Raw genomic sequence first — 23643 nt, forward strand, 5'->3', positions numbered from 1 at the left:
TCTCTCTCTCTCGCTCTCTCCCCCTCTCCCTCTCTGTCAGGGAGGTGAAAAACCTCTTCGGATGGTGTTGAGGTTCTTTTGCTTTCAGAAACAGCGGGATGGGGGGAAGGGAGGCAGAGGCAGGGAGCCTGAGCTCCGCCTCGTCTAGCTGAGCTGCGTCAAGTTTCCCAGAAGCAGACAGGAGTAGACCGGAAACGAGTTCAGTTTTATTTCACAATAAAGGCGTCAACTATGTGGTGGCTCGGTATTGCTTCAGTTTTTAACATATCTGGTGTAGCCATGACATGTTTTATTATATGTCCAGTTATTTAGCCATCAACAGCCAGGGCCCTACTAACCCTCCTGGGAGCCTGGGTAAAATGAGCTTGGGGGAGCTGATGGACCCCTAAGGCCCTTGTCATTTAAATTTTAGTTGATATTGTAATGTCATGCATATTCATAAACAAATTTGCTATTAATCACTTGGTGAATGGCCCCTTCAGTTGCCCACTTTGTGAGGTTGTGAATCCGGCCTCAATAACAATTTATACCTAAAACTATTTCAATTACCTGCTTTATGAATGATATGTGTTGGTATATAGCAGTTTATACTTCAGACAGCCTATTATTTATAGCTATATGAAACATATGCTGTAAAACATAAAAAAAAACTCTCAGCAGTGTCCCATTCACCGTTTTCCCCCCCAGGATAGCGAAGACATGACCCACCCTAACTCTGATTCTGACAACGGTCTCAACATGAGCCAGGCCATACAATGATAGCACACAGGCTTCATAGTATATGCTTGTTAAAAGGTAATATATGCAGTATGTATATACCCGTATATATGCTTTTAACATACATTTTTCAGTACTTGGTATTGGCTCATATGAAAGTTCAGGTACTGGAAAATCTGTAACTATTCCGAAGTGGGACCAAGATGATTTTATAGTCCATTAAGGCTATATATACTTTTTTCCACCCACCTGAAGCTAAATGGGAACAATAGCACCTCTGCAAGTATATTTGTTTTCATTTTCACTCAAATAGTTTATGGGGTAAAAAAAAAAAAAAGCACTTTTCACACTGAAGCTTTTATTTTGAAGCCATAAGCGGAAGTGTTTTTTGTTGTATTCCGGCGGGTTTGACCCTCGTGTCTCGCTGGCCAGTCAGCCTCTGCAACCCACCGCTGCTGCTTGCAGAGGAACACACACACACACACACACACACACACGTAGGCTACACACGGTAATCTCGGACGCCTCTCTCCGGTGGTTAGAGGACGCTTGGCCGGACCGCGGAGGGGGTCGGGATATCGCCTCGGTTCTGCCCGGGAATCGGTTCATTTCCACCGGACGTGGAGCGCTCTGATCGGCCGGCGATGCGGGAGCAGCTTCGGAAGTGAGTGCTGGGCTGGGGGACCGTTCGTGGTGGTGATAAATAATGGTGATGGTAATTGTGCTGGTCGTAATGCAGTAAACCTGTTCACACAGACAACACACTGGCTGGGGGCAGAGATTTCCCCCCACACTCAGCAGAAAACACACATTATTTCACCTGTAGTCCGGAATATGCGCAAAAATCGGCTTGTGGATGTTAAAAATCCGTACAAAGATGCATCCACATTTCAGTTTGGACATAGGGAAATAGATCTCTACTTGTGTGCTGTTAACCTTTTTCTGCAAGTCTGTCCGAAATGCATATGGAAGAATCTCAGCTTTGTGATCAATTCTGAAGCATAGAGCAAAAAATAGGTGTAAATGTAAAATATCTTTTTGCGTTTAAGGGGTAAATCATACAGTGCATGAGTGGATAAAACAGGAGGTTCATTTTTTCCATGATGTTGGAGGAAAACAGTTCTGTTTTGTGGGCATTAAACCCAACCAGACCTTTCCTTCGCAGCGGCTGCTGCTCGTGGTTGTTGCCGGGGAACCAGGCGAGGTGTGCGGCCAGTGCGGCTCTCCGACCCGCTGTCCCCTCCGGATCCCCGAACCGTGCATTTCCCTCATTCTCAATCCTTTCTATGCCCTGTTTCACTTGGTACTTGCTGCCATGTTGGAACATAAAGAAGGACATTGAATGCTTTAAAGCAAGACACACTGCAAACGGAGCTCAGCGTCGGGCTGCGTGTATTTGTCCGTGTGTGTGTTTGAATTTGGCCCGACGGGGATTTGTGTTAATTTATGCGTGTGTGCGGTGCGGCGCGTTGGCTGAGCTTTTGCAAGAGAAACAGGGAGCAGCAATGTACCACTGTGTTGCATTCCTTCACAGTCACTAACGCGCACGCGGAGGTGCAAACACAATCACCTCAGTGGCAGCAAAGCAGAGTGTGTGTGTGTGTGTGTGTGTGTGTGCACGGCGATTTTGATGTGCTGCGTTGGTCTTATTTTCGGCTGGGAAATAAACGCCAGGCCTCATTTCTCAATGCAAACAGGGGGGGGGGGGTTCACGTTTGCCGTTCATGCGCGGTCCAGATCAACTGCTGGTCATTTTTTTATGGGATGTGGCTGTCCTGCACTGATACTACATGGATCCCTTTCCGTGTGTGTGCGTGTGTGTGTGTGTGTGTGCACTTCAGGAGTTGGTGAAATGAGAGCAGAGGATGCGGGCTTGCTGGTGCAGATTTTTGGCACCAGTGTGATTGCAGGTGTGTGTGTGTGTGTGTGCACTGATTAAATACAGCTGATGGATAAAAAGCCTTAACACACACATTCAACTTGGGTCCCTCAGTGGTGCTGACATGCTCAGGCATGACTGTTATGGCTTGTGTGCTGTCTTTGTATTCGGTGATTATCAACCACAGGCTCCATTTCGGCCTGATCTGTGGTCTTTAGGGCTGAATTTCTGCATTCAGGGACGGTGATGGAAGAAACTTTCCCACATTCAAGCTGCAAGCCTTTTTTTCCCCCAGGTGTCATGTTTGAATAATAAATTATACTGGCATCATGTAGACTTTGTGATATTTCTGTAGCAGCACGTGAGAACAAATGACTGTGGAATACATTTCGTCATTGGTCTGGAAAAAGACAGCTTGACCAGCAGCTGTCAGAAAAGTTTTAATATGGTAGTTAATAACCATCTTCCTCAGTCCTCAGGGGATAATTAGCCCACTAGAATCCTGCAGCGCAAAGCCCAAAATGTAAAATATGGATGTCCACCACTACAGAACAAGAAAAGAGCTGCTTCTGTTTTCTCTACTTCCAGACTTTCTGGGGGAGACGTGCGAGCGAGCTAGATCTGCCAGCACTGCAGGAATAGTTGAACCCACATTCTGCGGACTAGTAATCGGTTGTTAGTATGTATCTACTCTTATTCAATGTACAGAGAGTTTAAACTAATGAAGCATTTAGTCTTCGGTCTGCACTCAGCCATACAATCTGATTGTAGCTGTGATGCCAGATGTCCCTGCTGTTAAAAGGGTTGCTGAGCTGTTGCACGAGGGAACAGCTCTTCCAAGTGTTATCTATAATCGCTTATATTTTACCAGCGGTTTCAGCCTCCTGAAGCCAAAAGCATCAAAAGACCCCACTCCCCCCGCTCCTTTCATGCAATTTCACATTGATTATTACAGCAAGTGGAGGCAGTAAAAACAAAACATTCACCAAAGGTCACAAAGTAAAATGTGTGAGGAATGAATTCGTTCCATTTGGGTTCAGTCATCTCCTTTGCTTAAAGTTGAACCACTGCAGTATGAGGAGTGTATGTTTTTCACATTACATAAGGTTTATAGTGGGCAGGCCCTCCCTTCCTGTGCCTGCAGCTGATAATATATAAATGACACTTATGACAAAGCGATCATTCTCACTGGTGCGCCTTCAGTGCTCCTGTAAAATGAGGGGAAATGCCCCCACAATTTCATATGAATTTATATATATCGTTATCGATGCCTCCTACTTTACTGGACAATCATTCTCAGTGTGTGTACACTGGAGGGTTCAAATTTCTACGTCACACTTGTGTAGGTTGCATTCTGAAAACAAACAAGGATTTTGGTATTCAGCTAATCTTTACATTCATTTTTAACACAAAGGTTCCAAAAATCCTGTGGTTTCAGCTTCTCGCATATGAAGACTTTTCAGCTAAGCTCTGTTTCATGAATTTAGTTTTGGCCTTTGGACTGTTAGCACCAACAAAAAGCAATTTGACGGCATTGTCATGTTTGTTTTTCACTATTTTAAGACCTAGACCAAATCATTAATTGACTGAGATCAGCAGATTTACTTTATAATCACAAAAAGACATCAAGATTGATTAATCAACTTGATATTTTCAGCTTCAGTTATTGTTTTTTAAATAGCCGCTGCACTTAAATGATACATCTGTTGAGATTCTATATTTTTGCTGACGTGCTGAGCCAACAGTATTGTGTGTGTGTGTGTGTATCAAAACCAATTATATCTTATTCCTCTGTGCCATAGAGCTCCATTGTCGTCCAATTAATAAAAACACATCAGTAGTTTATTTTGACTTAATCCTACACACACAATCAGCTGCAGAAAATAGTCCCCAACAAATGCACAATTTCTTTCTGTTGGTTTTGATTTGATTAAAACCACACTGACCAGAATTTTAGGAAAATAGGGAGCCTTTTTAAAAAATGAAACTTTATATTAGTGATCATGTTTCAAAGATAATAACTCACTAATCGTTATGCTCAATGATCACAAAGAAAATAATTAGTTATCTCGTAGCTCTGTGTGATCCCTCAGGTTTTGTCGGTACTTTTTAGCTTCTCTTTCACAAACCGCTTCCCCTCATATCCAGCTGATGAATATGGCTTTCATGCCTTTTTAGCCCGCTTTTTTCTCTTGTTCACATTACATCCCTGAAGGCCATTGTCTGAGCTCATTCAGCAGCCTGCTGTGCAGGAAACATTCTGTCGGGGCTCACTCTCAATGATAGGCAGAGGAAGACGTCGCCATAGCCCATAAACCACCTTTAATCATTCATCCAAGAACCATAATTGACTGCAGCGAGAAGTGACACTCATGTCTCTGTGTGGATTCATTATTTAAAGCGCCTATCTGTCACCACTGCAATAAGCTATTCAGCTGCCTGTTAACTGCAATATGTACTATTGTGTGTTCGCCGGTGTGTGTGCTATTGTGTGACGGCACGTGTGTATGTTATCGCTGTCAAAAAATGACGGCAGTGCAATCCAACCTTAAGTTATGCTGCACAGAGGAATAGCTTGTATTTCTGTGGTAAAATAATTGGATTCAGACTTCTTCAGTATCAGAGTCATCCAGTGATTGTTGTCTGCGAACAGGGTGTGAACAGGAAGAAGTCGATGCCAAAGCAGCAAGACTTTCTATGATGCAAATATGCCCAGATGTAAACCAAACAACTAAAAAACGGGTGTAAAGTTTTAGGTTTGATTTTCAGAAATTCAACAAGGTTTATCCCCAGTAAGTAACTAAACTGCTGCGCAGTGCGGGATGAAAATGACTGATGTTCTTTAGGTGTGTGATTTGACTGTAAAGCTGGAGGTAGGGGCTCTCAAAAGTTAATGTAAAATAGCCGATTGGCTTGTTTTTAATTTTTGTCAATAAATTCACTGTTCCAGAGGCAATGCCACTTCAAACTAACTTTATTTTCATTAGGATCTCTTCTCACAGCATGCAGTGTTTTTATTAGCCGAGCTAGCAGCGTGGCTCCATCAGTGGCAGTGCTGGTCGGTCCACACTGAAATATCTCAACGACTACTGGAGGAATTACCTTGAAAGTTTATACAGACGTTCATGGTCGCTTGAGGATGAATTGCAATAACTTTGGTGATCTGACTTTTCCTCTAGTGCCATTGTCATGTCAACATTGTAATTTGTCCAATACTGTTGTTTATGACTAAATACCAAACTACCAACATTCCCATCAGCCTCAGCTGTACCTTGTTGTTTACCACTAATTAGCAGTGTTAGCAGGTATTGTCAAGTGTTGTTCAGCTGTTTCATCTCCATAAGACTCAACTGTTATTGTTTCGACTGGTTTCTGTTTCCATTCATGTTAGGAAATTGCGGGAGGGGGGGATGTGAATGTTGAGGGCGCTCCCCCTCCCTCATCACCTTCAATCAGATCGCCCTCGAGCAAGGCAGCGAATCCCTGACTGCTGTGCCGGAGCCGCTCATTGTGCAGTACTTTATCCTTTGACAGTTTACGATGCATTATCAACACTTTGGCTTGTCCCGGGGCCATGATACATTTTCTAGGGAGGCAGTGTCAGCTTTCAAAGAGCATAAAAAATAGTCAAAACTAGAGATGCTTGATTCCTGCAGGCCACCATTGATATTCTGTGGTGTTGTTGTTTTTTTTCATTAATCCCAGTAGGACATCTGGTGGGAAGTAGACTGCAGTTCTGTGTTTTGTTGACATATTGGAATAATGTGTGTTTGTCAGGTGTTTCAGTGTGTGTATCTGTGCGCTAATGTTAGAAAACAGATGCAGTATCCTCCTCTTCCAAACAAATAGCTGGTTTCCTATAGGAGGCTGGAGCTGCAGTGGGTGGTGGAGACAGATAAGGTGTTGAGGACAGGTGGGTGGTGTGGCAGAGATAGGGGCTGAAAATTTGAGGTTGGAAGTTAATGCAATAGTGAAATGTAATGCAGTACTTTATTCTAGTTCTATAGATAGACTATAGACTGTAGATCCCTTTAGGGGAATTCTCTTTTGGCTAGCCTCCCCTTAACAGAGTGCACAGTCAGAGACTTAGAGACACCCCCAGGAGGTGGGAGGGGGTCAAACCAAGGACAAATGATTGGAGTATAGCCTCTTATTAAGTTAAGCATTTAGAAAATCACACAGGTATGTAGGCTTATTTTAAAAACCTGTTAGGAGTGTTTCATGAAAGTTCAGCGTAAATCTCTACAACTTGTCCAGTTTAGGTCGGTGATGACTGAACTAGACCCGGTTTTAGATATAGCCCAAGCAATACTGGATTTCTGAGATGTTGAAATCAGCATTTGGAACACATACATACATCAGCTTTACATAAACCCATAACACGAATAAACAATCTGAAAACAGATCTCTTAAATTAGTTTTTTAAAGAATTATGACCAAGACCATAGTCATAGGGTGGTGTTACAGAGTGATGTTTCTTGTCCTTCAGAAACAATCTTTGGCCAAGCACAGACTTAAAAATTAGGCGAACAGCAAAGGTTTCATTTTAGCTTTTAGCAACATTTTAGCAACCTGGAAACGATAAAATGATCTCAAGCCTTTTCTGGAACAAAGCATTTTCTCTCACATCTTTCTTCTCACATTAACTGCCTCTTTTTTTTCTTGTCTGTTTATATTTCTCACTAGTAGCCAACAAGACAAATCCCTGGAAAAGGAAGAGGACAGGTCACGTTAAAAATCCAGATGTGTCTTGCGTCAGTGCTTTGTTTTTGTCGTGGTGTAACCAAATGTGTGATCTCCCTAAAGCTTTTCTAATTGTAACAGAAAGTAAAACTTGTCTAACTGCGTTTGACTGAATTCATAAGCTACCATTTAACTGGTAATTTTGCAGGTCTAATTTAGAGCAGATGTGTAAGCTTGCATAGTGAAATGGAATCTGGGTGGGTGCTGTGATTAATTTAGTTTGAGACTTGCCGAGGGTCAAGTTTTGTTACCAAGGATGTCATATAGAGGACATTGTGTGAAGTTCAATACAGTAAGATTAGAAAATGTCAAACTTAACAGCATGACATCGAACTTGACATCAAGGGAATGCAGTCCGGAATCTAATTCATGTTTTACCTTTTGGCTTTTTTGGCTTTTGTGCTACTCCAGAGTACACTGAATTTATATGAATTTAAATCATTACAAAGCATAGCAGCCAAATACATAATCTATTGTTTTCTTGTCCAGTAGGACAGTGGGCTCAATAAAACAGCCTCTCCTGTCACAGGAAGATGTACTATTCTGTGACTCATCGATTGCTTCTTGACCCCCTGGGTCGAGGATCGAGGGCTGAGATCATCTTATTTTTATGTGAAAATAGAAGTGCTCCTTATTACGGCTGTTTGGTTCTGTGCAGATGATGTAAACAGCTGCAAGTTACCTGCCTTGCTCAAGGACAACAGGGAATTGAAGTACAACACTCAGTCAGTCAGAAGCCTGCATCTCCGAGCCGCTGCAGCGCTCCGGATGAAAGCAGCTGCGTGTTTGATGCTGTGCGGTTATTAGAAGCATTTGTCCGAGTGGCTCGGAGCAGCACGCCGATGACTAGCCGAGTGACTGAGCTACTGTTTGCACAGACTCTGAGCTTAGAGGATTTTTAAGTAGCTCTTCACCATGGGACCCCTCTCCTCATTATCTGGAGTGGGAGTGTGGGAGAGAGGCAGAGAGGCAGGAGAGAGAAAAACAAGGGCAATGCAGGGAAAACGACCCAGCACATGGATTATTATTTGTCTGCTTTTCATACAAAGGTCAACTGCAGGTGCGCTTGTGTGTGACCAACTCGACATGTGTGCTTTTAACGAGCAGGGGTAGGGTTGCATTTGTGCACCAACAGGCCTCAGGCCAGAATTATGAAGCAGAAAACTGTGCTTTGCCTGTGAAGGAACGCTGAGCAGCACTGTATTTTAAACGGTTCTGCTGTTTTTTTTTTTTTTTTGTTTGTTTTGTTCGGCACAACCGTTTTTGCTTTTTCTCCCTACCTCTGATCCACAACACCCACTACATTCAGTGGTCGCCCACTTTGTACACCCACCATTCACATGTATGTAAGCCTAATCACACACACCTGTACTGAAGACATGGGAATCTGTTTGGTTTTTAAAGATCTAAGAAATATCATTATTTTTGTTTTCCCCCGCTCCAGTTCTTGTCTCATTTTCACCTTCATAATGTCCGTAATATTTCATTCAAACTGGCACTGAATAGCCATTTAACTGTCCTATATTTAACTTAATGACGAAAGCGTCACAGACACCCTTATTGACACATACTCTTAAATGAGCAGCCACTCTCATTTCCAGGATTGCAGCGAGCCAAATGCCTATTTATTAACCATCTGACATATAAAGTGGAAGAAACCATTTTTTGAGATTCCACTGTTCCGCATCTCCTGTGAAGGATTTTTCAAATATTTGATGTGCTCTGATTGCCTCACTGGTAAAACATGTGGCTTCCATTAGCTTTATGTAAACAGGCAGCTGGCACATCACCATCACATTTACAGTATCTGACGCCACTTCACAGTCATATTTATTGTGGCTGACATTTTTTTTATTTTTTTTTATTTTGCTAAAATGCATGCACTTTGTCATTAATGTGGCTGGAATTAGCTGTCCAGATGTTCTTATCATGTTAGTACAATAATTATTACAACAAAAGCTAAGTGGAACTAATGACCAGGAAAATCTGCTCTTTGCTTTACAGTAACATAATCAGTTTTCACTGCCATTTAGTATAAGTAGAGTTTAAATGTTTTCTAGATGGTGTTTCAGTCAAGTGGGTGTTTTTAAAGATGCCACGGAATGCAAATTAGAGCTCAGATCATGACACTCGGTCGGGATTAAACAGGAAATGTTTGGGAGAACATATGAAGAGATTTGGCTGTTGTGCAACTGCAGCAAATACTGACACCATATTTAAGGTAATAAAGCAACAAATATGCAGCAGTGAAAATGTCAGTAGGAAGCATAGACGGGCCATAAGAATTAAATTGTATAAACACATTTGAATACCTAATTGTGCACTAATTGTAAATTTCACAGTAACATATTCAGTATGAACATCCCAATTGTTACGGCTTTTCCCGGCTTCCATAGAAAGCCATGACAGCAAAGAGACAACCGGTATGACAGTACTCTTTTACTGTAGTTGGGAATTCACAATTAAAGAGTGCAGCAATTAGCAATGAGGAGTGTCTGACTACTGAGGAATGGTTTACTAAAGAAATGCAAATTGAATTCGGACTGTAGATTCTGTATTGTGCATTTCATACACTGACACTGTAACTCATTTTCAAGGTTGGATTACCAGTTGGGCAAAGCGGGAAACTACCCTCCCACAGAAATCCAGAGGCTCGAAAAGACCCAGGCTTAAGGCCCAGTCAGCAAAAAGTCATTTCAACAAAATTGCTGTGATTGGTAGAAAGTCTTACTAAAATGTAAATGTGTTAAACAAAAATATGTTTAATGTTGCAGTAATAAATTGTTTAATCAAATTATGACACTGAACATCTGGTGCTGGGTAACATTTCAGCAAAGAAATACTGTAAACAATGCATAGAGAGTGGGAAGAGTGGGCAGGTTTAATATGGGCCAAGCTGCTCATTTCTGCCCCAGGCCCCTGTAGCAAGTTCATCCAGTCATATTCTGAGACAAAAATAAAGACAGTTTATTTTTGTCCATTTCTTTTAGGTGTCATCAGGCTGTTAGATTTCCTCTGACAACCTCATTGTTCTGCATGTCTTTTTAAATAGTCGAAGTGCTTTATTTCACCAAGTGTGACGGCTCACAAAGAAGTCCGCTTGGTTAATTAGTTCTGACCCACGAGCAGACAGATGCACAATGCAGGGTTGATACAGAACATGTAGGACAAAATTCAGTAGCAGCTCAGACAATAGGAAGGGGACCCCTTTTTCTTAAATATCATCTTTATCATGATTATTCTGGTGCATGAGAAAATACACATCCCTCATTGCAGTTCTGAAGGCGTAAATCACACACACACGTTCCCTTTTCGGTCGTGCACCCAATCAGTTTGTCTCCAACGCACACAAATACACAGCCGAGTCTCCTGTGAGTGGCGAGCAGCAGTCACGAGGAGAGAATGTGTGAGGGGAGAATGACACAGCAACCATCTATCTCTCTCTCTCTCTCCCTCTGCCTTTTTTCTTTCTTCCTCTATCACAGTCCGCCGCCGCTGTGATGCAGGGAGGCTGGATGTCTTTGTCCACAGCGGGTTGTTATTTTCTAAGATTATGAGATGGAGGGGAGAAACACACAAACAACAGGATTAATGTCATAGTGTGGGATTTTGGGGAAGCTGATCTCATTCATCAGTGACTGAGATTCATTTCAATGTTACCCATCTCCTTTTGGTTTTTTACGAAGGCACAATCACTGGCATTAGTATGCAGCTCTTAGGCTGGTTTTGAAAGGCATGTGTCTTAATGTGCCACTTCGGAAAAGAAATACAACACATTTTTTGCCATTTCAGCAGCGTGACTAGTGATGGCAGTGTAACTATTGAGTAGACTGACGTTCATGCTCTCCACAGGATGAATCGTAATACATTTTCATCTGGTGCCATCATCAGGTCGAAATTGAGTTTTTCCAACACTTTGGTTTGTGACCAAATATCTCCAAAGGCATTCCCATCAGCCTTAGCTGTACTTTGTTAGTGCTAATTAGCAAATGTTAGCATGGTAAACTATGATGATGAACATGGTAAACATTATATTGTGTTAGCATTGAGCTCAAGAGCTGATAGTATAGCTGTACACTCTTGGTAGACTAAATGAGGCTGGTGGATCTTAGCAGCAGTCAGTCAACTGAAATTTTACAAACAAAGTTCTGTTAAATTGTGATGAAGGTCACAATATCAGTAACTAATGTGGCTGGTACTGGTGCAACCCACAAAGCACATTGTTTTCATAAGAGCGTGCCTCTTTTCAGTTGCCAGCTTTATGCATACAATCACAAAATAAGCAAAATTTTACATGAGCTACTCCATAAAAGTAATAATCAGCACGCCAAGAAGTTCTGGAAGAGTGTCCGCATTTGACCATTCTGTCTCTTTGTCCCTTCACAGCCACCAGACCCAGACAACATGCTGGGATCATCCCAAGATGGCCGAGCTCTACCAGTCTCTGGGTAAGATGCTCGTTCTGACATCTCTGTGTGAATTTTGCTCTAATCCATCGTTAATCCATGTCCATCTTTTCATAAAGCCATGAATTGCTTGAATGGGATACAAGATGCGACGTCACTTCATATTGCGTGACACCAAGATGAAATGAAGAAATGATTCGTAATCTCTAACTTCGTCTTCGTTCTCGTTTCTCCTTCTTTAGCCGACTTGAACAATGTTCGATTCTCGGCCTACCGAACAGCCATGAAGCTCAGGCGCCTGCAGAAGGCTCTCTGCTGTAAGTACTCTCTGGCTATATATACGTTACATGTATATACCTCTCCTGTATACGTGGCACACAGGGTTTCTGCCTCTTGCCTCTAGTACACTCCTCTCTTATCACAAGTGCTCCTCTCATTGTGTTCCAGCCCTCCTACACTCCTCCTTTGTTCTTTCTTTTCCTCCATCTCCCTGCCTTTTCTTTTTTAATTCACCTCATTTGCCGCGCCGCTCTTCTTCTCAGTTGTCTCCTCTAAACTTCCTCCTTTGTGTATTCTTTTTTTCCTCCTCCTTTTCTTCTCTCTACTTCTACCATCCTTACCTCTCTGCCCTCACAGTCTGTATATGTGTGTGTGTGTGTGTCCATATGTGTGTTTACTCATCCTTCTCGCCTCTCGCCGGTGGATCTGTAGAGTGTGAGCCGCCTACGAGCTGTTATGTGTGTGATATGTTTTAAGGCGTATAGCCGGCTGCAGCTGTATAGCACGAAAACACTATTTATGTTATGAAGCTTTTTTAAAAATAAAAATGAAAAGGCTTAGTGATTAACCTCGGCAGCACAGCACAGCTTTTTTGTTTCCTTAACCTCCTTGCTCACATCATTCCCAACAGTACACTTGGTGGGCATTTCTTTCTTTGTATTATTACTCTCTGTTTCTTCTCATTTCTCTTGTTCCCCTCAATCTCTTCTTTTCTTCTAATGTTTTCTTTACCTCGCCAATATCTACTTCTTTCCATCTTCTCCTGGATTATTTAGATCCCTTTTTAAACCTTAATGGCATCCCATAGTGGTATATAAATATCAATATCCCCTCTCTTGTATTCAAGAGCTGTACAACACGTGTCCTTATGCTAGTGGTAATACGTACAATATGATGAACCATTTGCGTCATCACCCCAGTGTGTCCATTGACAGCGCAAAGAGGAGAGAGTCTGATAGGACAGAGCCACTCCTTCTCCCCGCAGCATTTAAACAGCCTCTCCATGCAAATTCAGACATGGCAAAAGCTATTAATAAGCATACGATGAGCAATTTTTATATATAAGTAACAAAGCAGCATTTTATGTTTGCACGAATTAGAAAACCTATTCTTTTAATTAAGATTTGACGAGGAATATGTTCTTTATGTTTTTTGTTAAAGGCAAACAGTTTGTTTAGCCAAATGAAAACTTCGACCCCAAAACCGTAATACGAACCGAACTGGGAACTGTTCCATCCCTATTTAGACAGCTTGAACAATAAATGCATTAGAATAAGTAAAAAATGTGATGTAAAAAAGGAAAATATGACAAAATAAGAATAGTGATACAGGTACAGTACATTGTGTATAAACAAAACTCCTTTAAAGCTGCAATCATCAATATTTTATATTAACAATGGGTCACATCCCATTGACATGACATGAATTCCCATGGCATTATACATACGAATCAGTATCTAGTTTGCGCGCCTCTCGCCTGCTGCCCACTATGCCGTGTTCTCTTGGAAGAGGAAATAGGAAACAGCATGTGTGCCAAAAACAAGAGTTTACAGTTTTGTGAGTCACAAAAACTTGCAAGACAGAATCTTGAGAGTTACTACTGGCAGATTCTAATTTAATCAGTGCTCTTGCAACGAGGAAATATATTTTTTTAGCGGGGTAAATGTCCAGTTAGCAGCCTTCCATTGTATTAGTTCAAGTGCTGGCATGCACATTTGTGGATCATCATTCTTGTTCCTTCAGTTGAGTTATTGACCACGCCACGAGTGTTTGGACTTTTCTCAGTATTAACACACCTCTTTCCTCTCTCTTTCCCGTCCTTTAGCACACTCAGTGAATGATAAAGATGAATAATGTGACACTTTATTGATCCCTTGAGCGAAGTCGCTTTCTCACTACCAGCAGCATTGAGCTCAAGGACACTTTGAACATGAAATGTTTGAACCCAGTTGGTCCAGTTGAAGGACGGTCTGTGTGTTGTGTTGTGTGTGTGTGTGTGTGTGTCTGCTAACTGACCGCTCTCCTCTCTTTTGGTGTCTGCAGTGGACCTGCTGAGCATGCCGATGGCGTGCGAGGTGTTTGACCAGCATGGTCTGAAGCAGAATGAGCAGCTGCTGGACATCTCCCAGCTGGTTACCTGTCTGACCAGCCTGTACCAGCGGCTGGAGCAGAGCCACTCGCACCTGGTCAACGTCCCGCTGTGCGTCGACATGTGCCTCAACTGGCTGCTCAACGTCTACGACACGTACGTGTAGCGTGACGTGAGTTTCCATTATGTCAGTGAGATTGAACATACTCTAACATGTTGTTTTTTTGCTTTGTAGTGGTCGCACAGGAAAGATCCGGACTCTGTCATTCAAAACTGGAATCATTTCACTCTGCAAGGCTCACCTGGAGGATAAATACAGATGTAAGTAACACACACACACACACATAAACACACAGAACTTATACACTAATACAAAAGCTTTTAGAGGCATTCCACTCCAAATTGCTCTTAATTGTTGTTTATGTACTTCCCAGACGCTTAGTGGATTTCGGTGGTATTTAATATCGCTGATACAAAATGGTTGGTCTCCACCTGCTGCTTTGGTTCATGCATGTGCAGCAGCACAAAGTGAAAAAAGGGCTGGGTGAAGCTGAAAATAGATCAGAGGGTGTGGTGATTAATAAATACACTCTCAGCCAGTCACATCACTGCTATCATCGTTCTGAAACAGCTGAGCCAATCACAGTGGAGCATGAAAATAATGACTCTACAAATGAATCACCTTCTCCAGGGAATTGTATTGTTGTCTAAATATTGCAGAGTGGCACGGCGTGAACACACAGAAACACAAATCTGCAGCAAGAGGCAGAGAGTGTGTGGGTTTTAACAGTTCATTAGTACTGTAATAATATCATAAATTATAATAAATAATAGAAGCAATAAGAGTTTGTTGAAGCTGTTTGTATGACTTCATCAGTAACACTTTTTCTCCAGTCATTCTCCTGTTTATCACGTAATTAATGGTAACATCATATTGTAACTGAGTTAAAACGTTTCCACCATAATGTATTTAAAGAATAAAACTTTTAATACACTTAGTTAAAAAGTTGGAACAGAGGGTAAAGCAGCACAGGATAAATGAGCTCCATTAATCCAATGTCACCCACTTATACAGGCAGATTCTACAGTTATAACCAACCAGTGTGTGTGTGGTTATTTTGTTTGGGCCTGATGTCATTTGCATGTGATTTAATGAAGGTAAACACACTGGAAGCTTTTAATACATTGGAAAGAGATACTATACTCAGATACTCATATTCATGTATAGATAAATTCAGACTCATTTACAGACGTTCCTGCTTTAAACAAATTCGATTTATTTGGCTGGGAAGTGTTTCATTTACATTTTTCTATCACATCTAAGACCCAATTTTCTTCAAAATACAAACAACTCACTTGGCGCTGCTTCATTTAAATGAACTTATCAGAATTACCAGACGCACAGGCAAAGCCAATTTCAAGGTCATGGAAATACTAAACCAAAGCTGGGCTGCTTGCTTGAAAATAGAGCCAGAAATCTCAGAGTCAATCTCATGCCCATCTATTTTCTCCCCGTCTGTCCCCATCCATCATTCTCTCGTGTCCCCCATCCTTCTTCCCCCTCTTCATCCTCCAGTCTTGTTCAGACAGGTTGCCAGTGCGACAGGTTTCTGCGACCAGCGTCGTCTGGGCCTCCTCCTGCACGACTCCATCCAGATCCCCCGGCAGCTCGGCGAGGTCGCCTCCTTCGGTGGCTCCAACATCGAGCCCTCCGTCCGCAGCTGCTTCCAGTTTGTACGTGGCACACCCTTACACACGCACACAAACTGTAGCATTCCAGTTTGACTTTCTACAGTGTTACAGGCAATCATAATGAATGTACTCACTAATAATAGCAGCGGGACTGTCAAATGCTGCAATTGCCCACATGTATTTGCACTGATGCCTAAGGCCCTCCAGATGAAGCCACATGTTCTCACAGCCTCACAGAACGTCCGAGTGTTTGTTTACATCAGGCTAAATCAGGTTTATTTATAGAAAGACACTGGATTGTCACTAAGAGCTTTGCAGAAAATAAAGGGCAAACATCAATAAAACCAAGGATAATAAAAACAAGTGCATTACAGACTCCAGTAAACTGGGCCAGAGAGTGAGACTGTGTTTATGTGTGTGTGTGTGGACAGGAGAAGTAAGTGAATGACAGCCTGCAGGGGATCAAACAAATGATCTCTGACAGCTGTGGAGATGTTGCCGGAATAGAAACATAGACATTTTTTAAGTAAAAAAAAAAACTCCCAGACAAATAGGACAGAATAAACTGCATATCTACCTGCACATGGGCGTTACAATGATGAAGTGTGTGACAGCGCTGAGAAGCAAGGAAAGGAGAGTTGCCAGCTCTCTAGATCAGCATTCCCGTTGTGTTTCTTTATGTTTGGGAGCAGAAAGCATAAACGCTGAGCCACAAAACAAGCAGCAAATCTAGCGTACACACGAGGGTTCCAGTAATTGCAGTCTGACTGGATTATCCCTGATCTCCAAAAGATGATCCAGCATTTTCATGTCTAAAGTCCCTACTTTGGACACCAAATTTAGCTCATCTCCTCAGATGTATTCAGAAAGTAAAACCATTGTCATGTGTTCAACAAAGGGAATATTGTGGAAATTGACCTTTGGCTAAAACCTTCCTCCAAACAGCGATTGTCCAAACGTAGCTTTGCAGCCGTAACGAAGCATAGAGGGCCTGTCAAGCTTTGGGTTTCTACACGTGTTGAAACGGTGCTCATGGTGCTGTAGTGAGATACATTAGTTTGTGACGTCATGTTACGTAAGAAAAAGCCCCGTTCCCAGGACGGACCTGTTAGCTTTAATTTAATAAAACCTTGTAAATGGTTCTTATGTGTTATTTTGTTGTAGCCTGGTGCCATTAATGATTAATTATTGACAGAAGAACGTCTGGAGCTAATGTTAGTTTAATTAGATATCTAGCTACAGCTGATCAAATCTGTCATTTCAGCCAGGAATGAGACGCTATTTCTGTCTAGCTCTGTCTGAAATCACAGACCCATTTGTTAAAGAATTAATCAAGAATTGTGGTAAATCTGCCTCCATTATCATTGTTAACTGCAGTACCGGAACGGAAAGCTTGACAGGCGTGGCGAGCATCAAAATTGTGATTTCTGGAGATAATCATAGTCTCCTGTGAATCACAATCAACATGTGTCACCTCCTGCCTACCTGCTTTGTTTGTGATTTTATTGAAGACATTTTACACACACACACTAATTGAGAGAGTCACTAATGCACACCTTGATAAATGTGAGCAGTCAAAATTAAGTTATTCATGGTTCTGAGGCTGTAATAGTCTGTAATAAAAGCACCACACACATTTTCAGTAACATTAGATGGAATAAAAAGAGAAATCTTTGCAGTCTGTGTAAATATACATAATATGTATAAATTATGTTCCAGCCGATAATTTAAAACCACCTACAGAAGGCATTCACTCTCATTTTCAATTATTATGAGTCTCGAAAAAAAAGGTTCTGATGATTTGAGTGTGTTAATACACGATGCAGAAACACACAGAAACTCACACATGCCCACCCTCAGGCACACACACCAGTCGGATGATCTAATCTCATCTAACTTTAAAACTGGAGATAACTTAGGTTTATTCCAGCTGCTTCCTCTGAGGAGTCGGTGTGTATGTGGGTGTGAGAGAGAAAGAAAGAGGGAGATGTGGGGGGGTCAACTCCATGGAATCTCCAAAACCCTGAAGTTCCCAGAGTCCCTGCTGATAGGAAAGTGATGGATGAAGCCAATTTGTTGTCTCTGATTATTGTTTTTTTGAAATGAAAGAGTTGGACGGACATGAAAAAAGGCTCCGTAATTTCCTAAAACAGCTGGACACTGTAGTTTTTAACAAATGTTACTCAAACAGGAGGCATTTTGTGGGGCCTATTTTCAGCTGTGGATTAATATACATTTGGTGCTCTAGTGAATATTTGTGACAGCAGCACGGCGTATGTGTGAGTCAAAATAAACTACAGTATGTGTGTTCATGGTAAAGAAGGAACATGGCACCCATTGCAGCAGTGTGGCTCATTGATGTGTTTTTAATAGGTTTTGGACAACAGTGGAGCTCTGTGACACAGAGGAAGAAGATATATCAGGCTTTGACACACACAACATTCATTGTTGGCTTTATAGGAATTGTTGACCACAAGGAAAGTGTGCTGTTGTAAGTGAAAGTCCTTGTAGTCTTGGAAGTGTTTTTGACCGAACTGTTATCTTTCTATCATTACATTCAAGGTCGTTTTTCTACCGCTTCACAACCAACAAACATCAAGACACATTAAATATTTACTGGCTCACTGTGAATTGGATAGCTGTTCTTTTCATTTTCATTCTCTCGAAAACACACTCAAGGAAACACTATTCTTCAAACAACGAGCTGATTTCATCTCCTCACTAGAACATAAGATGGAAATTTTTTTTCCATGATGTCACTTTTTTTGTTTGATTTTAAATCCATGCTTACTGTCTTCTTCCCAGGCCAATAACAAACCCGAGCTGGAAGCTGCCATGTTCCTCGACTGGATGCGCCTGGAGCCTCAGTCCATGGTGTGGTTACCCGTCCTTCACCGGGTGGCCGCCGCTGAGACCGCCAAGCACCAGGCCAAGTGTAACATCTGCAAGGAGTGTCCCATTATAGGATTCAGGTCGGTAGAGTCATACCGTTACAGTACAAATGTGCCTTAAAGAATTCAGTGTTTGTCTGGCCTTTATAGGCTCTACACGTAATCCACCTTTTGAGCGGCACATCTGAATATCTAATCAGAAGAAATGAGCAGAATTGGAGCCATTTTGCCGCAGAGCATTATATTCTTCATCTCATTACATAGAGGGTAATAAAACACAGAATTAATTTAATTTTCTATTTAGTCCAAATGAATTCAACTGCACACAGAGATCTTTGGCTTCTTGGCTTTGTGAAATAATGTTTTAATATATCAGCGTTTAGTCTATAGCATATATCAGCAGCCCATTTGCTATATATGTTCCTTTTATATATCTTATATGTCACCATTTATGTCGCCAGAGTGAGAAGACATTGCTTTTTTATTATAGAAGAGTTTTTCATTTTTAAAACATAGCCAGCGTTCTTGTCCCTGCAGTGTTCTTCCTTTATTTAAACAGTAGTGGGATTTTCATATTTCGTTTCATGTGTTTCACACACACAGGAACAAATGAAAAAGAGCGATGACTCCCTGGTCGGCTCCACAAAGCTATTCTCTTTATCAGGACACCCAGTGAGAGGGTTTATATGTCTGAAACAAGACGCTTCAGCATCTGTTTACAGAAGCTGTATTGATAATTGCCAAAATGATTTTTATATTTGTTGTCATATTTTCTGCTCACATTGGGCCCCATGCAAGAACCACTTATACTTTACAAACCAACCAATCAAAATACAACATGAAATAGAGACTAATCCATTGGCGAGCTAGCATAATGCTACTTCTGAGGAACACACGTACCTCAAACAGACTTTGTAAAATAATAATTTCATGTTGCTTTCTTCTCCATGACCACAATTGGGTTCACTGTCCTCTTTTTGAAGTTTCTGATGTATAGAAGTGTCTCACATACTCAAAGCGTAAATGCACTATACAAGGTAGCTACGTTTCTCTGATTAACCTTTTTCTATTTCCACTGTAGAGATACAATTCACCAAATAATCATTACAGAATCTGACAGGCAATCGACAGTCCGACACAGACTCTAATAGCACGTTTTAGCCACGCTAGCAGCCTGGCTCTATGGATGGAAATGTCCACCACTCAAACCGCTGGAATATCTCCACAACTATTGGATGGATTCCATTCTGCTTGATAGATTGACAAAACATTTTGTACAGACGTTCATTGTTCCCAGATCATTTATTTGATTTATTGGCGAAACTAATGTCATTCCCATCAGCCTCAGGTGCTCTTTGTGTTTAGTGCTAATTAAGAAAAGAAATGGGTAACATGTTAATCTTAAATGGTTAACAAGGTGTACAGTATACCATCTGACGCACTTTAATGGTATAGCTTGTTCTTAACTGATGGTATTTGTTGTAACTATTTAAATTTAAGTTGTGGAGCTTATGGCTTTCATCATGTTTTTATTGTAAAGCACTTTTTTAAGTTAAAGGTGCTATATAAATACAGTTTTTATATTATTATGTCATTTCAAATCTAACATTTCTATTTCTGTCACAATATGGCTGTGTGATGACATGCCGTTGGTATTTATATTCAGATTTTCCGATGCTTTCGGGTCTCGTTTACCACCCCTGTTAAACTTTTCTTCTTTTTTTTATTGTCTGCTGATTTCATGCCTTTCATCAGGCTGAAAACACATTTTACAACAACTTTGTGCAGTGAAGAGTGTTTGGTGAATCTGACTTGGATCATTGCTATCGCTTTAGAATGAGAATACAAAAATATTTTTGCAAAAGGCCCATTGTGAGCTTTGTACATTACAGACTAAAAAGCCCCTTGTTGGGGGTTATTATTCCAGTGAAATCACATTAGCTTCATGTATTTGATCAATGACATTGCGCTCTGTCACCAGAGTCGAGCTCCGGCTGTGAAAAAGCTTGTGAACCTATTTGTCGCCTTAATCTCATTCAGCAGCAGCGGCAGGGCAGTAAAACAGCCCACTTGTACATATGAATGATTGATGATATGATTATAATGACAGAACTGCAGTCATATTTGTAACCTCAACCCTTAAAATACTCATGAAGCCCAGGAGGGTTTTTTTTTTTTTTTAAATTAGAGGTTGGGAGGTGTGTCTGCTCTGTTGTTGGTGGGCCCCTTCATGACAAGAGTGGTGATAAATTTTAATGAAGAGTCCCAGGGCCAGAGAATAAATTTCTCATTTAGGTACCGGGCTGAAAGAATTTTAACTACTCCTACCCTGGAGAAAACAGAGCTGTAAATTTCCCTCTTTTATTGATTCTCTCCTTTCTGTTTCTGTGTCTCCACCATCCTCCCTTTTTCCTCTTTGCTGTCTTTTCTCTGCTCTATTTGTCTTTTGTTCACACTCCCACCTCTCCTCTCTCCTTCTCCTTTTGCTTTCTTAACCTCCCTCTTTCGTTCTCTCTTTTTCTCCGCAGATATCGGAGTCTGAAACATTTCAACTATGACATTTGCCAAAGCTGCTTCTTCTCCGGTCGCGTCGCCAAGGGACATAAGATGCAGTACCCCATGGTCGAGTACTGCACTCCGGTATGTATATATATTCCTGCTGCAATGTGTAAATGAAATGTAAATGAAAACGGTGAAGATGTGAATTTTAAGGTGGCGGACTTGTAGTCAAATATTTTTTTCCCCTCCATTTATGAAGTGAAAAGCCCCTGCAAGCTCAAATCTGTGTGGATGCTTTTCTGACCATTACATGTCTTATTTTAGCTCCTACACCTTCAACAAGCCTTTTATTTGGCAAGCAATGATCTCTGTATGGATGTCATAATGACCCTAATTAAAACCTAGTGTTCAAATCTCCAACAAGCATGAGTGATATTAAAATAACAGACCACAATAGATTCTTTGTTCTATATGGAAAACTGTTAAAAAATGTCTGTCAGAAATTCCCAAAGGTTCATTCTATAGGAATAGTATGTTTTGGGAAATGCACTTATTCAATATTAAGATATCTTTACAAATGACTCACTTGAAATGACTCCAATATGTGATTTCCTACTTATTTCACAAATGTATTATACTTTTTTCAGATGTATTTCTCTACAGTAAACACAATTTCAGTGAAAAACCGAGAACTGCTGCACCAGGAGGGGAATACAATTTTTTGGGTCAGAGATAATCTTTGTCATAATAACGGAGAGTCATGGAAAAGCCAGTGAATTTTACAGCAGGGCCACAGTGGAAACTTTAAAGAGGGCATGAAATAACTTTTTGCCAAATCACATAACAAACCCAATCTGTCTTCTGCTGTAGCAGTAAACCTGACTCTGTGTACATATTTTCTCCCATCAAGTGAAAATAGAGGGTTAAACTGATTTCTTTAGCACAGGCCCAGGGCTAAAATAAAGACGCTGGAGCCCTGGCTGAGAGTCATAAATCTGTTTCCTCTTTCTTGTAACTGTAATGACACACTCAGACCTGACAATGAGGGCATTAACTTCACTCCCTAGATGTTTGAATAAAGGCAAAAGGGCTAGAAATAAATGAGCAGCGTGTACTGAAAGGTGTGTGTGTGTGTGTGTGTGTGTGTGTGTGTGTGTGTTTGTGTTTGTGCCCCACTCCCATGGAGTTAACAAAGCCTCCTTTGTGCCCTGTCTCTCTCCAGACTACATCAGGGGAGGATGTCAGGGACTTTGCCAAGGTGCTGAAGAACAAGTTCAGGACCAAGCGCTATTTTGCCAAACACCCACGCATGGGCTACCTGCCTGTCCAGACCATCCTGGAGGGCGACAACATGGAAACGTGAGTCTCACACACACATAAAGGCAAACAGGAAGAGAAACTAGGTTTTATTACAGACTGAGAGACACTCCCACTAATGTGACCTGGATTAGAGGACACACACTCAAACACAAGTCTCTGATTTCACACAGACGTTTACTTTAAACCCGTGCATACACACATGCATGCAAAGCCGTGCGGCCACAGTTTCATACCAGATTTAGCTGTGATAGTGTTTGTGTAGTGGTGTGTGTTGAAAATTGGTTCCAGTTCCTCGTGTGTTTGCTGCCTACACATTACGTATTTAGTTTGTTTATCCATATCAAGTGTGTGTTTGATCATTCTTATTGTTGAGGAATGTGAGAAAGGTAGAGGTGGCTGTTAAAGAGTCAAGGAGCAAAGATTGAAAGAAAAAAAAAATCCTCCTACCAGCTCCTCCGAAGCTCACTAATTTTACTTAACACATACTGTATAAAAAAAATAACAGTTAAGCTACTTATGCTACAGTTAAAGCAGGTGCATGATCTGAGTCATACTGTATAAACTCACCAATATATCTATGATAAGCTATAATCTGCTGTTGAGTCGATCTTTCATGAATATTGATGATAATGGGAATCCAAATAATAAATTCTACTGTTGGTTAGGATACACAGTCAATAAAAACGGAGGTATTGGCACTTAAACAAAGAATGATAAATGTCTCACCATTATTCATTCAAGGCCAGAAACACAAGAACACACACTCTTGTAAAGGCTTTACAGGTTTAATGACAGGCTTGAAGGTTGAAGCTAATGTGAGAGTGCTCAAAACACACACACACACACACGCAGTGACAATTGTTTGTAGGATTAATGTGTAACTTTGAATTGTGTGTTTGTCCTTCTGCAATGCAGCAACACACACACGTTGTATTGTGTTTGTGTGATAGAAAATAAAACTACTTATAAGTGCATGCACACAGTTTGATGCCTCACATCATCAGTGTTTTATTACATCTGAAATGGTTTTCTGTCCTGCTTGTTTGATTAATGGAAATGTAACAGGTCGATCAGTAATCCTTATCAATAGTGATGGTGAGTTGTTTGTTTTGTGTGTATGTGTGTGTG

General features: G+C 41.2%; 1 protein-coding gene across 8 annotated transcripts in view; it reads left to right on the top strand.

Annotated features, from left to right (window-relative positions):
- Positions 1-23643, top strand: part of dmd (dystrophin) — a gene marked incomplete at its 5' end in the record, with an annotated part of 195686 nt that overhangs the window by 153755 nt on the left and 18288 nt on the right. For all 8 annotated transcript variants that reach the window (XM_035677552.1, XM_035677560.1, XM_035677555.1 and 5 more), the window contains 8 exon segments: positions 11726-11787; positions 11988-12062; positions 14068-14269; positions 14349-14434; positions 15690-15847; positions 18611-18777; positions 21225-21336; positions 22418-22554. In XM_035677552.1, the coding sequence (XP_035533445.1) occupies positions 11726-11787; positions 11988-12062; positions 14068-14269; positions 14349-14434; positions 15690-15847; positions 18611-18777; positions 21225-21336; positions 22418-22554 (999 nt within the window).

This window comes from Morone saxatilis, unplaced genomic scaffold, assembly GCF_004916995.1.
Source record: "Morone saxatilis isolate NCDOM2014 unplaced genomic scaffold, NCSU_SB_2.0 Contig6, whole genome shotgun sequence".
Lineage (NCBI taxonomy): Eukaryota > Metazoa > Chordata > Actinopteri > Moronidae > Morone > Morone saxatilis.